Genomic DNA, 12440 nt, shown 5'->3' on the forward strand with positions numbered 1-12440 from the left:
TTTCGCTCCCGCTCGCTCGCGACCCGTTACTGAGTCATACCGATCCGACTCATTTCAAGCCGGCTCGCGAGCCGACAAACCGAACCTAGCTTCGGTCGAGCTCGGCTCGAGCTCGTTAAATGACGAATCGAACCGAGCCGATACCGAGCCGGCTCGCGAACCGGCTCGGTTCGAAGCCACCCCTAGTGGCAAGGCCTTCGATACACTAAAATATGATATGGTTAAAGGGGTTGGCCTGAACTTAACCTGTTTATTAAGTAGGTAAAATTATCACCGTCCACATAAATTTCATCCATGAAGTTTCTTGTTTTAGGAAAGTCATACATGTAGTAAGAAACTCTCCCAACTATGTAAATTCCTCAGGTGTAATGGTTGGCTTAGCTTCGAAGTAGACTCCATGATTGTCTTCGTTGTCGCTGGATCTTCTCTGCAGGTATTTTGTAGTAAACAAACTGAAAGATTATCTATGCGAAATTTGTTAAGGTTTGATCTTATGCTTCCATGGTGATGAGACACAAGGGAAGGATGGAGAAAGAGGATGAGAAAGGATACAAATAAATCGAGGGCCACGCAGACCACAGCGTCGAGCAGCCATGGTATGTTAGCTTTTATCTTCTCCCACTCAGTGCTTCTCACCACGATGCTGCATGCATCAAGAAAAATACTGGTAAACAAGTTGTTATATATACGTAGTATTTAAAATAAAAATAAGTTAGAACCTTGTAGGGTCTGTTTGGAACCCCTAGAAAAGAATTTTTTATCATTATTATTCCAAAACATAGTTAGTAAAATGAGATAATGATCAAAATTTTCTTTTTACCAACTATTTTTAGAAAAAATAATGATCAAATTCTAATTTTCCTTTTTTTTTCTGTTCCATGTGATTCCAAACAGACTCTTAGGTTTAAGTATCAACTGGAAGCTGACCCGATTACTAATTAGGCCATGTAAAAAACAAAACCTAACCCATTTAGAAATTAAGTAGGTGCCGGTCCAACCGACGAGTTGGGCACATGTTTTAACCTATTTAACCCATTTTGAGTTAAAATTTCCAACCTTTGAGGTCTTATTCATGGGTGAGGAGAAAGCAATACCTTCCAACATAAGTTATATTTGCAATTAGAGCAAATATAAAGATGAGAGGATTCAAACCCTACACAGATTTTGGAGAAGATGAGAATATGTTATTAGGGAAGAAGCTCCATGAAAGAGAAAACTACTTTGAAAACCTGCAATTTTACCTCCACACTTCCTCTTTTAATCTGACATATAAAGATCAAATTCCAGTCAGAAAGAGTACAAGTCACTACAATTGGCATACATGTATGAAATTTCTAGATTTCTCAACTCACGTTTCAACACAAGATGGAATACGGGCATTTTTGTATATAATGATAGAGATAAAGATAAAAAATGATTGAAACAAAGATATGCAAATTGTGTGTGGGTGAAATAGAGAAAGACAGACTCAAATTATAGAGTTGTAGACTATTTTGTAATTCTATAAATACTGCATACCTGATTCTACGTTCAGTAACTTTTACAACTCTACCGTTTGAGTCTATATCTGTTTCAATCATTTACTATTTAAGTCGGTCTCTGTTTTAATAACTTTTTATCTTTATCTCTATCGGACTCATATAAATAGACGAGCCTGTTTCCTTCTCGTGCTGCTGAGACATGCCGCTGGTGAAGCTTTATGGTTAATTAAACGACTCACATTTAACCAAATTTGAGGAAGGCGGCCTCCCATGTATATAGCAGCCATCAGCCATCCCAACCAGAGGCCATACATGTTCCTTTTTGCATGGTTCTCCTGTAACAAAGCTCCTCTTAAATCACTAACTCGGTAATCAATATTTTTGCCAGAGAAGCATGAGCATTGATCAGAATAAACAGTGCTTAATTACTTGCAATAATCTCCTTGACAATCCCGAGTATCTCTCCATTAAAGCCTTACTCTGATAAGGCAAGCTGAGAGAAGTAGATAGGAAGGTTCCATATCCGACCTAGACATTTCCACAACCATGTTATCTGCAGTACGAGTAACCTTGACGAACCCAGAAGATATTAAAAAACCCGGTTACGATCACGTGCAAAACGTTAAAAAAGGCTTACTGAGCGTGGGATTGCGATGGGCTTGGTTGCAGATGATTGACAGATCGGGAAGGTTTCATCATCAGAGGAATCGTCTTGGACTGCCAAAGTTGAACGGTTACTCCGTGGGAGGTATGACCCGTACGTCGGAGTGCCACTACTCGCCAGAGATCTTGCAGACCTTCAAATACAAGAATCTTATTGTCATCGACTACGCAGCATTTTACGTGAGGCAATTTCAGTTAAAAATACAAGGCCATTTTTGGTTCATTGAAGGTGATGAAGTGCAGGATAGAAGTTTCCAGTTCTGCTCTCGGAAGAGAGAAAGAGAGACCAATAAATTAAGTTGTAGTGTAGAAAATTTACCTATAATACATGTCACTTCTGTTGGAAATCATCAATGCGGATGTGGTCGTTGGAACGTTTGACTCATGTGCGTTGGTTTTGAAAGGTTTCGTGTCTTTTTCTTCAGCAGCCTGCTGTTCCAAATATGATCAACATCGCGAGTGGAAATAACAGTGTGTTCATGGAGAATTTTACAGTATAGACACGGAATGGTACCGGCGGATGGAGCTTCATTCCTCTGGATTTCCACCACGCGCGGATGTAATCGTAGTAAATGGTTTGCAAAAGGAGGAAGACTGTAGTGATTGTGTATAGCTGCAGAATTTAATTCGTTAGGCAAATTTCAGTCGTCTCTGTGCAGAGAGTCGGAGATGATCGGTAGACACTGAGCAGCACGTTCTGTCGACATTTTTTTATTCCATGGATTCCTTCCTTTTTCATTTTTGTGGCTTGAGAATAGAAAAAGAAACGAAGACAGAAAAATATTGCTTTTGTTTCTGCGAAGAAATGATACCCCGTGGTCCGTAGAAGTGAAACGATTAGGTAAAAAAGATGAGAAAGAAGACATACCAGAGCAGTGTAGAACTGGGTTGGCAACTGCAGACATGAACGGTTTATGTTAGTTGAGAGTGCAAGGGACGACAAAGGGAAGGTTAACAGTAAATAGATGAAGAAAAAGCTCAGCATCGACGCTTAATCCATCATAAACCAGGAGACAAAAGGGACTGGTCGAACTTCCAACAACCAGCTGTTGCGTAAGCTCCAATCACCTCCGTCGAAAGCTCTCAGATGGACGACAATGGATCAGCTTCCCCCAACGTGGGTTTAATTTACTCACCGTCGCTGGTTCCAGAAGACAACCCACAAGATTAAACACATCTCTGCAACCGAAGTGAAATCTCGGCCTTTCAGAACAATTAAGAGAGATCAGGATTTAAAGGAAAAGGTTAACGGAGACAAACCCAGCAACCCAAGTGAGGAGAAAAGCCAAGGAGACGCCATGGCTGGACTGGGTGAAACAGTTGGTGACGATTTGAGGGATCTCAGCCACCGCCCAGGAGACAAGAGTGACGATGCCGAAGGCGAAGGAAATCTTGTCCTTGGCGTTGCAGAGACAGTCGCCGAAGAACCTCTCTGCCCAGAACAAGCACGGCTTTTTCTCCTCGACGCAGTAAGACGAGGGCATAGCTTCTTTCTCAGTTTTCTTTTCTTCCGATCAAGAGACGTCGTTGGGAGCTATTTATAGAGGGAGTAAAGTATAGGAGTAAATTATATGGATTGAATAAATTCAATCTCTATGTACTCATTAATTTATGTATCCGCACTTATCTTACTCTATCCAAGACTCAATAGACGAGGGTTCTCTACTTCAAATATGAATAGACAAACGTCATTGTAGTCATTTTCGGATAGTCAGTTTGAGAAAGAAATTTAAGAGATTTTAATCATTTTCATGTATTCATCTGAAGAAATTTTAGACGTACACGACTCGTTGGTTTTAAATTGCTTACATACATTTTGTTGGCAACATTAACTACTTATATTGATACTTTCTATGTGCTGCTACAATATTCTTTCCGTGATATTAAATTGTATCGTAATTCTTTAAAAAGGAAAAAAATTTTTAAATGGGAAAATTTTAAATATGTACGGTACCATGATATAGCCATTATAATTAGGGATTGAGATTCAGTGAACGTGGTCGTTTACTCCATGTTGCACATTAATCTGTATCGCTTTCTGTGCCCTGTATACCCATTTGACAATTCATCCTCGTTTGGGTTAAAAGGGTTATTTTTCTGTGCAAAATTTCCTTGACTGAATTAATGTTCATATTATTTCCTATGGTACAGAAATGTGGCCCCTCTCTCTGCTTCCATTCACTCCTCTTCTCTATCATATATTGAAGAATCTGGGTTATATCCTTCATACTTACTGTCTTAAATAAAACGGGATTTTTATTAATGTAGTTCATATATTGATATAGCTGGAAAAGTGTAAAACCACAGAAAGGGCAGTATAATTAAATAATATTAAATTAGTTTGTTGAGATCAAACTTATAAAAGTTTGTAACCCCTGATTTTAATGGCCAATCCAATAATTGAGACTCTTTGACGTGGAAATTGTCCATAAGGGGTATATAGGGCACTGACTCCCTCTCAACAACAAATCCAGGTGGTTGATACATACAAATCTTCTCCTTAATGTCACCATTTAGGAAAATATTTTTCACATCAAGTTGATATACTGACCAAGAAGAATTTGTTGCAAGTGATAACAAAATACGTATTGAATTTAACTTAGCCATAGGGGAGAATTTTTTCTCGTAGTTAACTCCATAACACCGAGTGTGCCCCTTCGCCACTAGGTGGGTTTTTGAGACGGGCCACAAAACCATCCGGATTATGCTTAACAACAAAGACCCATTTACAGGCCACATGTTTCTTAATGGAAGGAAGCAAAACCAAGGTCCAAGTCTGATTCTCATATAAGGCAGTCATTTCCTCTTCCATTGCCGCCTTCCATATGAGATGTCTCAGAGCTTCTTGATATGATGGAAGAATAGATACAGAAGAAATAGATGAAAGCAAATTGCAACAAACGATGGTGAAAAACAAAATTAGATATAGGGTGAGAGGTAGAGGGCCTAGTGCAAGTCTGAGGTTCCTTACGGAGAGCAATAGGCATAGTATCATAAGGTGGACCAAAAATAGGAGGAGAAGAAGAAGAACTTACTGTAGAAAGATCTGTAGACTCCACAAGTGTGGTATCGGTCGATGCTTCAAGGGGTTGTAGAGAGATATCCTCATCAATGGGCATAATAGACTTAGGGGCTACAAGAACTGAAGAAAGACTTTGAGGAACATCCTTGGAGGAGTTTATATTCAAAGAAGGTCACATCCCAAGAGACAAACAATTTACAAAGAGAGGGGTTATAACAAGGTATCTTTTTTGGGTACGAGAGCAGCCCTAAAAGATACACTTAATAACCCTCAGATCTAATGTACTTTTATGTGGGGATGTGACATGTATGAAACAAGTATAACCAAACACATTCAAGGTAAGTGAAAACAAGTCTTCACCTGGGAATATGACACCCCATTATTAAATGCGGAGGATGGCAACCTATAAATGAGAAAACAAACTATGAGAATGACATGTGGCCTATAAAAGTAGGGCACGCTCATTGAGTAGAGAAGGCCACGAGTCACTTCAAGAAGATGTTAGTTCTTTCTTTTAGCTACACCATCCTATTGACGGGGTGTAAGCACATGAGGTTTGATGAATAATGTCATTATCCTTACCGAAGGTTTGAAACTCTCCTAACATATATTATTTAGCATTATCGGAGCTAATTACTTGTAATTTGTGACTAAATTGATTTCAGACCATGGCATAAAATGATTTAAAAATAGAATGAATTTCAAATTTATCCTTGAGTACAAATAGCCATGTCGCTCTAGTGAAATCATCGAAAAATGTAATAAAGTACTTATCTTGAAAAATATTTGAAATATTCAAGGACATACATCAGAATGGACCAAAGAAAAAAGAGCACCACCTTTAGGTTCAACTCGAGGAGAGTAAGTAGTTCTTTGGTGTTTGGTCAATTGACATACCTCATAATTCAAAAGAGAAATAGACTTTAAAGAAGGAAACAAGTGTTGAAGTGATGACAATGACATATGCCCTAATCTATTGTGCCAATGTTATGCCTCTGTCTGAGAAATAGAAGCCGTAATCACTTGAGGGAAAATTTTGAGTAATAGAGACCCCCTTTTTCATGGCCTCCACCAATTACCTGTTTCGTCGCTAGATCCTAAAAAAAGAAACACAAAAAGAAGGGGAAAAGGTAATGGTACAATTAAACTTCGTAGTGAACTTGCTTATAGACAATAAATTCAATGGAAAATGAGGAACAAATTAAGCTGAAGTGTAGGAGTAGTGGAGGTGGATCCCATCCCATAGATCTTGGTTTGGGATCCATCTACTATGGTAAAATATTTATCTGGTAGACATGGAGAAAAAGAATGTAAAAGACTTACATTACCTGTGAGATGCTCGGAGGCCCAAGAGTCAATTATCCAAGGTGAGGAAGAAGAAATGGCAGAAATCATACCTGAGGCAGTAGTACCAAAAAAACTAGTGGAAGAAAATGTTGATGTGGATACCATAAAAGTTTTCAATCTCTGTAGTAGCTTAAAATCATCATTTGAGACTGTTTTCTTTCCTTTTTGCCACTCAATTTTCTCTTCATTTTTGCCAATCATTATTTACTAAGGCTTAATTGGCAATAGCCCAATCTGGTTTGCCATAAAGTTTCTAACAAGAATCAACTAGATGATTTAACCTCCAAAATAAGTACACACTCAGTTATTTGTCATCGAAGAACTTGAACCAACTCTACCACCTCTTCCTCTATCACCTCTAGAATTTCTACCGTGTTGAATTTATGAAAAAGATAAAAACTTCATTGACTTCATAAACTTATTATAATTAGAGTACATGAACCTCTATTTATAATAGAGGAAGGTAGTAGAGTCCAATTACAATAAAACTACCTTTGTCCCAATTACACCCAAACTCTAACACTTAAAGATAAGTCCTAGCATAATTAAATAACTCAATATAGATAAAAGACAAACATAACTCAAACTAAAACTCTTCTTGGATGTGACCATAAGATAAAGATGCTTTTGTGAGTCCTTCTTGATCTTCCAACTGATGTGATAAAGATGTCAGCTCAAGGTAACCATTGTGGGTCCTATTTCTTATGTGCTTGGGCCCATCTTATGGGCCTTCCTTGGTTGTGTGACCCATCTTATAATACTCTTAGATATGTCGGCCTTCCTTGGTTGTGCAGGTTTGGGCATATCTTCCAACACTCCCCCTCAAGCTGGGGGGTGAGAAAACAACATGAACTCCCAGCTTGCTGCAAATGATATATAAAATATTTTTTTGTATAATGTGGCAGATCTTCCAACACTTCCCCTCACGCTGGTGCTCTTGTTCATGAGGCCCAACTGGCATAAGAAAAGTGAGAGTAAAATCACTTCATGTCGTATGACATTGCTATCTTCTATAGGTAGTGGGTCTACGCTGTTTGGAAGTGTAATAATAAAAAAAAACTCCCCCATCACCGTATCCCTCCACAGGACAACAACTCTCAAGTGGTAGGAGTAATAAATGCCAATTCATGGGGGTATAACGTAGAGTTAGTAATAAACTCTTCCATCACGGTGAAATAACATAGATGTCCTTATGGGTAGTGGATGTAGTAATAAGCTCCTCCGTCATGGTGATGTAACATATGTTAAGACTACCTCTTCTTCAATAATAATGTCTCATCCAAAGAGACATAATAGCAACAACTGTATATGACACGACCATCGTCCAACTCATATAACACGATCCAAAATAATAAACCTTGTAGAAGGACCCATGAAATAATCATAATCCGATATAAATATTTTTTCTTAGATGCATAAGCTTCATCTTTTGTGCTCCCCCTTTCTTGAATATTTTGGTCACATAAAACTTATCCACAACATATGGAATAAAATTCCTTTTCCTTGTACTTCTTCTACTTCTCCCCCTCAAACTGGGAGGTAATGTTAGTGATCCCAGCTTCAACCAAATATCATAGATGTAGCCATAAGCCAAAATAATAGAGATGTATAGATAAGCCCTAAAATCAGGGAGAAGTGAGATATTTTCCTAATATATCAACTCAAAAAGTTACGCAAAACAATGGGCTTAAATTTGGATTTTTCAATGCAACAGAATACCTGCATGACCTTTGATTCTTCCAATGCGAATAAATCTTTAAATATAGATCATATTCACATGAAATTTTTTTCTTATGAAACTATACTTAAATACCTTTCATAAAAGTATAAATTCACTTCATAAAATATAATTATCAAAAGATAAATAATCTGATAGATTTTGGTCTCTGTCATCTAGCTTAACTAAGTGTTGTTTCTCCTTTTTGTCCTGAATGACCATTGACTATTCCAAGATCAATATCTCTTTATAAAAAAATTGTACCAAGAATTGGATGAATAGGTTAGAAAATAGACTTACATATATTTATTTTTATATATAATTATCCATATAAATTCTCTTTCTTGATAGCAAAACATACCTCGAAAGTTGAAGCATTCTTTTACTACTCAAACCTCTTTTTCAATCTGACCTTTTCTACTTCCAATATCGATTTCTCTTTGTAGATAACTCAGATAAAAAAATGCTTGAATAGGTAAAAGAATAGACTTACAGATACTTCTTTTGATACATATTTCTTGATATAAACTCTAGTTCTTGATAGCATAAAATACCTCGGAATCTGAAGCTTTTTACTGCTGATCAAACCTTTTTGCAATATGATATTTTCTCATTTGAATATCAATATCTCTCTATAGATAACTCCGATTGGAAAGAAATCATTTTTTGGTAGAAACTAGACTCAAATATCTTTCCTTCAATATATAATTTTCAATATGAAAATCTAGGTATAGAGGTAAAAAAAAATGCAAAATAATCTACAAGTGTAGGGACTGAAAAAAATAACTACAAACCTAGACTTAGGGTTTAGGGTTTAGAGAAAAAGATCACATTACCTCTATGGGTTGACCACGTCAACTCACAGAACCTGCTCTGATACCATATTGAATTTAAGAAAAAGATAAAAAATTCATTGACTTCATAAACTTATTATAATTAGAGTATATGAACCTCTATTTATAATAGAGGAAGGTGGTAGAGTCCAATTACAATAAAACTACCTTTGTCCCAATTAAACCCAAACTCTAACACTTAAAGGTAAGTCATAGCATAAATAAATAACTCAATATAGATAAAAGACAAGCATAACTCAAACTAAAACTCTTCTTGGACTTGACCATAAGATAAATATGCTTTTGTGAGTCCTTCTTGATCTTCCAATTGATGTGATAAGGATGCCAGCTCATGGTAATCATTGTGGGTCCTACTTCTTATGTGTTTGGGCCCATCTTGTGGGCCTTCCTTTGTTGTGTGGCCCATCTTATAATACTCTTAGATATGTGGGCCTTCCTTGTTTGTGTAGGCTTGGGCATACCTTTCAACATACCGCAACCTTTATTGGTTGAATTTTCACCCTTATTACCGGAGTACATGGTTAAAGATATCTCACCATGAGGTGTGGAATTCAAGAAAAGTAGCACTTATATCATCACAATATGGAAGTGTTTTAGAATTGAGGAGCTATGATTTAGCCGCCTCTAGATACAATTTAATATTAACCAAACAAATGGCAACTACTAATGTTTTCCGCTGCTTTTACTAAACTGAGATATCAATAGAGTAAGGTCGAGCAATTTTCCACTCCTGAATAAGTCCTCTAAATTGAGCCAAATACTCGTACAAATTCTCCCCCTCTTTTTTATTAAACATTTTTTTAAAGACATCATACAATTTTTCCAAATTCTCGGTACTAGAGTATAATTTTACACAAGTGTCCCATATTTGCTTCGCTATTTCAAGGTGGACAACAATATTTGCCATATGCTTTTCCATTCTATTTATTAACAAAATGATAACAAGAGTGTCATATTTGAGCCATTTAGCATAAGAACTATCTTCCTCATCTATGATTGGAGATAGTTTGGTCAAATGTCCTAAGAGATCTCTAGTGATAAAGAATATTGTAACTGATTGAGACCAGCTCAAATAGTTTGATAACCCTCTTAAGGGTATGATAGTAATCTTAAGCAAGTCACTCTTACCATCCATATTCACATAATCATTAGCCATAAATCAAATCAACTAATCAATGTCCAAAGGTAACAACCAACTTTTTATGCGAAGTGTCAAATCGAGAGAGACGGAAGTCAAACTTAAACTTAAGCTGTAATTTAATTCATGCATGCAATTAAAACATCGATAGGTCATGTGCTGGCCCATGTAATCTGGAATGAATCCTATATTATTCTCAATTAAGAAAGGATCTCCAAATCAAATCAAATCACAAAATATCTTGCTAAAAAATTAGGATCTATTTGAAGAAGGAAACTTTCCTTCTTAGTCACAAGCACCACATGTGTCAAAGACCCAACCTTTGACTTCCCTTTTTACCTTGGTTATTTTAACTAGGAAATCCAAGAATATAATCCAACATAGAAAGCCTTTAAATGTTGCTGAATCAACTTCTTTCTAAAAAAAACTTTCCTTGCGTCAATCAAGAAGCCATCGCCGGATTCAATAGAGAAAGAACCAGAAAACCAGCAATGACCAGCAGTCTTCTAGGAAGTTCAACAAGTGCAAGCAAGGTTTTGATCATAAAAATACCAGAAAGATAACAAGGCTTGGTCCATAAATGATTTTCCAAGAATTCACACCAACATCAAAACATTTATTTGCAACTTTATTGAAGCTTGCATGAGTATGAAGAAATGGAAATCTAGAAGTCTTATGCTAATACATAAGAAAGAACAACACTTAATCTTCATTCAACTAGGATGAATCATACTCATTCACCATCCTTCTTTCCGAGATCAAAGATAAATAATCATCTCAATGGGAAAAAGAAAGATAAACTTATCTTTTGTATGAGCACAAGTAACTCAATCTTGATCCTAGCTCAATAACAAAACTCCACCGAGAAGCTTGATGAAAACTTGATTTATCAACAACTTAACCTCGGGATTCTAAACCTATAGCTTTGATACCATGTTGGATTAGGATCCCATGATGATTAATGTAAATAACCAGGCTAGGTGGAGAAGAAATCGCAGAGGAAGAAGAAGGAAGAAGTGAGAAGAGAGAAGAGAGAAGAAAGAGAGAAAGTGAAGGAGAGAGAGGGATGATAATTTGGAGAGAGCTTGAGACAGTGGGAAGGGGGATTAGGGTTGTAAGTCATGTACCTAATCCTCCCCCTTAACATCTATTATAATAACAAAAGTGTTACAATTACATCAATGCCCTTTAACCTAAGAAAGGTGGACATGGGACCAGAAAATAAAGAGGTCATAACTAATTTAAGAACGAAGCTTTTAATGTAAAATTAGATATAAAATTAAATCTCTTTGATTATATTTGTAAGAAACAAAAGTTTTTTATTCTGATCTATATTGTAGGACATATTGATATCAAAGTACTAAAGGCTAGTTCTACCAAAATTTCTCATTTTTCTTATTTACTCTCTTATTATCTCTCCATGTATTGGAGTGAATTGAATTTCCTTTTATCATAAAATCCTATTTTTTAGTCAAATTTCTGTTCTAATTAGAGAGTTTTGGTGAGAATTAGTCACTCCATGATGGTCTCAGTCAAGGTATGCAAAAATTTCTTGCTTTGATGTTGTTTTTAAGTTTTGCATTTTTGTTACTTGGTTGTGTATCTTACGCATTGTCAACTCTAAAAATTGTGGACACCCAAAAATAGTTATACTTGGTAAAATTTATTAAGTTCTACTGTTATCAGTGTTGTATAGTCACCTCCTTCCAGTTAAAGTTGTTTTCCTCTAGTATTTCTTCTATTTATCTTCTTCTGTTTTCATCACTTCAAAGCAATGCCTAAACCCACTACCTAAAAAGTATAGGAGTGTCATCAACTTCCTACTTGAGTAAAGTCTTTTACTCTTGACCTAATAGGCAATTTTTGTTTGAGCTACCCTTAAAAAGTGAGTAGTCTATTTGTTAAACCCTAAAGTTGGGCTGTTTTTCCACTTTTAAAATTGAGCAGAGTGTGTTTCAGAGTATGACCATTTTGACTGGTGTATGGAACTTTGTTGTACAGCTAGGAGTGATTTTCTATTCTCAATTTGTGTTTTGTCCAAGCTAGGTCTCTATGTCCTTTTTATCCCTAGCTTGAGGGGGAGAAATAGAAGAAAAAGTACAAGAAAGAGGTATTTTGTTCCACATGTTGTGGTAATTTTTATGTGACAAAAAAATTCAAGAAAAAGGAGAACAAATGATGAAGATTTAACATCTATGAAATTTTTTTAGCCAATGAA

At 36.3% G+C, this 12440-nt stretch overlaps 1 protein-coding gene across 1 annotated transcript; it reads right to left on the reverse strand.

The window, feature by feature from the left end:
- Positions 1–346: 346 nt before the first annotated feature.
- LOC137952634 (vacuolar lysine transporter YPQ1-like) lies at positions 347–3628 on the reverse strand. The gene is given in 13 exon segments (XM_068799702.1): positions 347–439; positions 441–464; positions 553–643; positions 1095–1153; positions 1242–1262; positions 1721–1816; positions 1911–2009; positions 2119–2278; positions 2464–2573; positions 2659–2757; positions 3013–3039; positions 3281–3323; positions 3405–3628. Coding segments are annotated over 13 exon segments (1146 nt in total).
- Positions 3629–12440: the final 8812 nt, after the last annotated feature.

Source organism: Aristolochia californica, unplaced genomic scaffold, assembly GCF_029961685.1.
Source record: "Aristolochia californica isolate CCGP_79_NKW_82.1479 unplaced genomic scaffold, dmAriCali1.0.hap1 SCAF_16, whole genome shotgun sequence".
NCBI classification, from domain to species: Eukaryota; Viridiplantae; Streptophyta; class Magnoliopsida; order Piperales; family Aristolochiaceae; genus Aristolochia; species Aristolochia californica.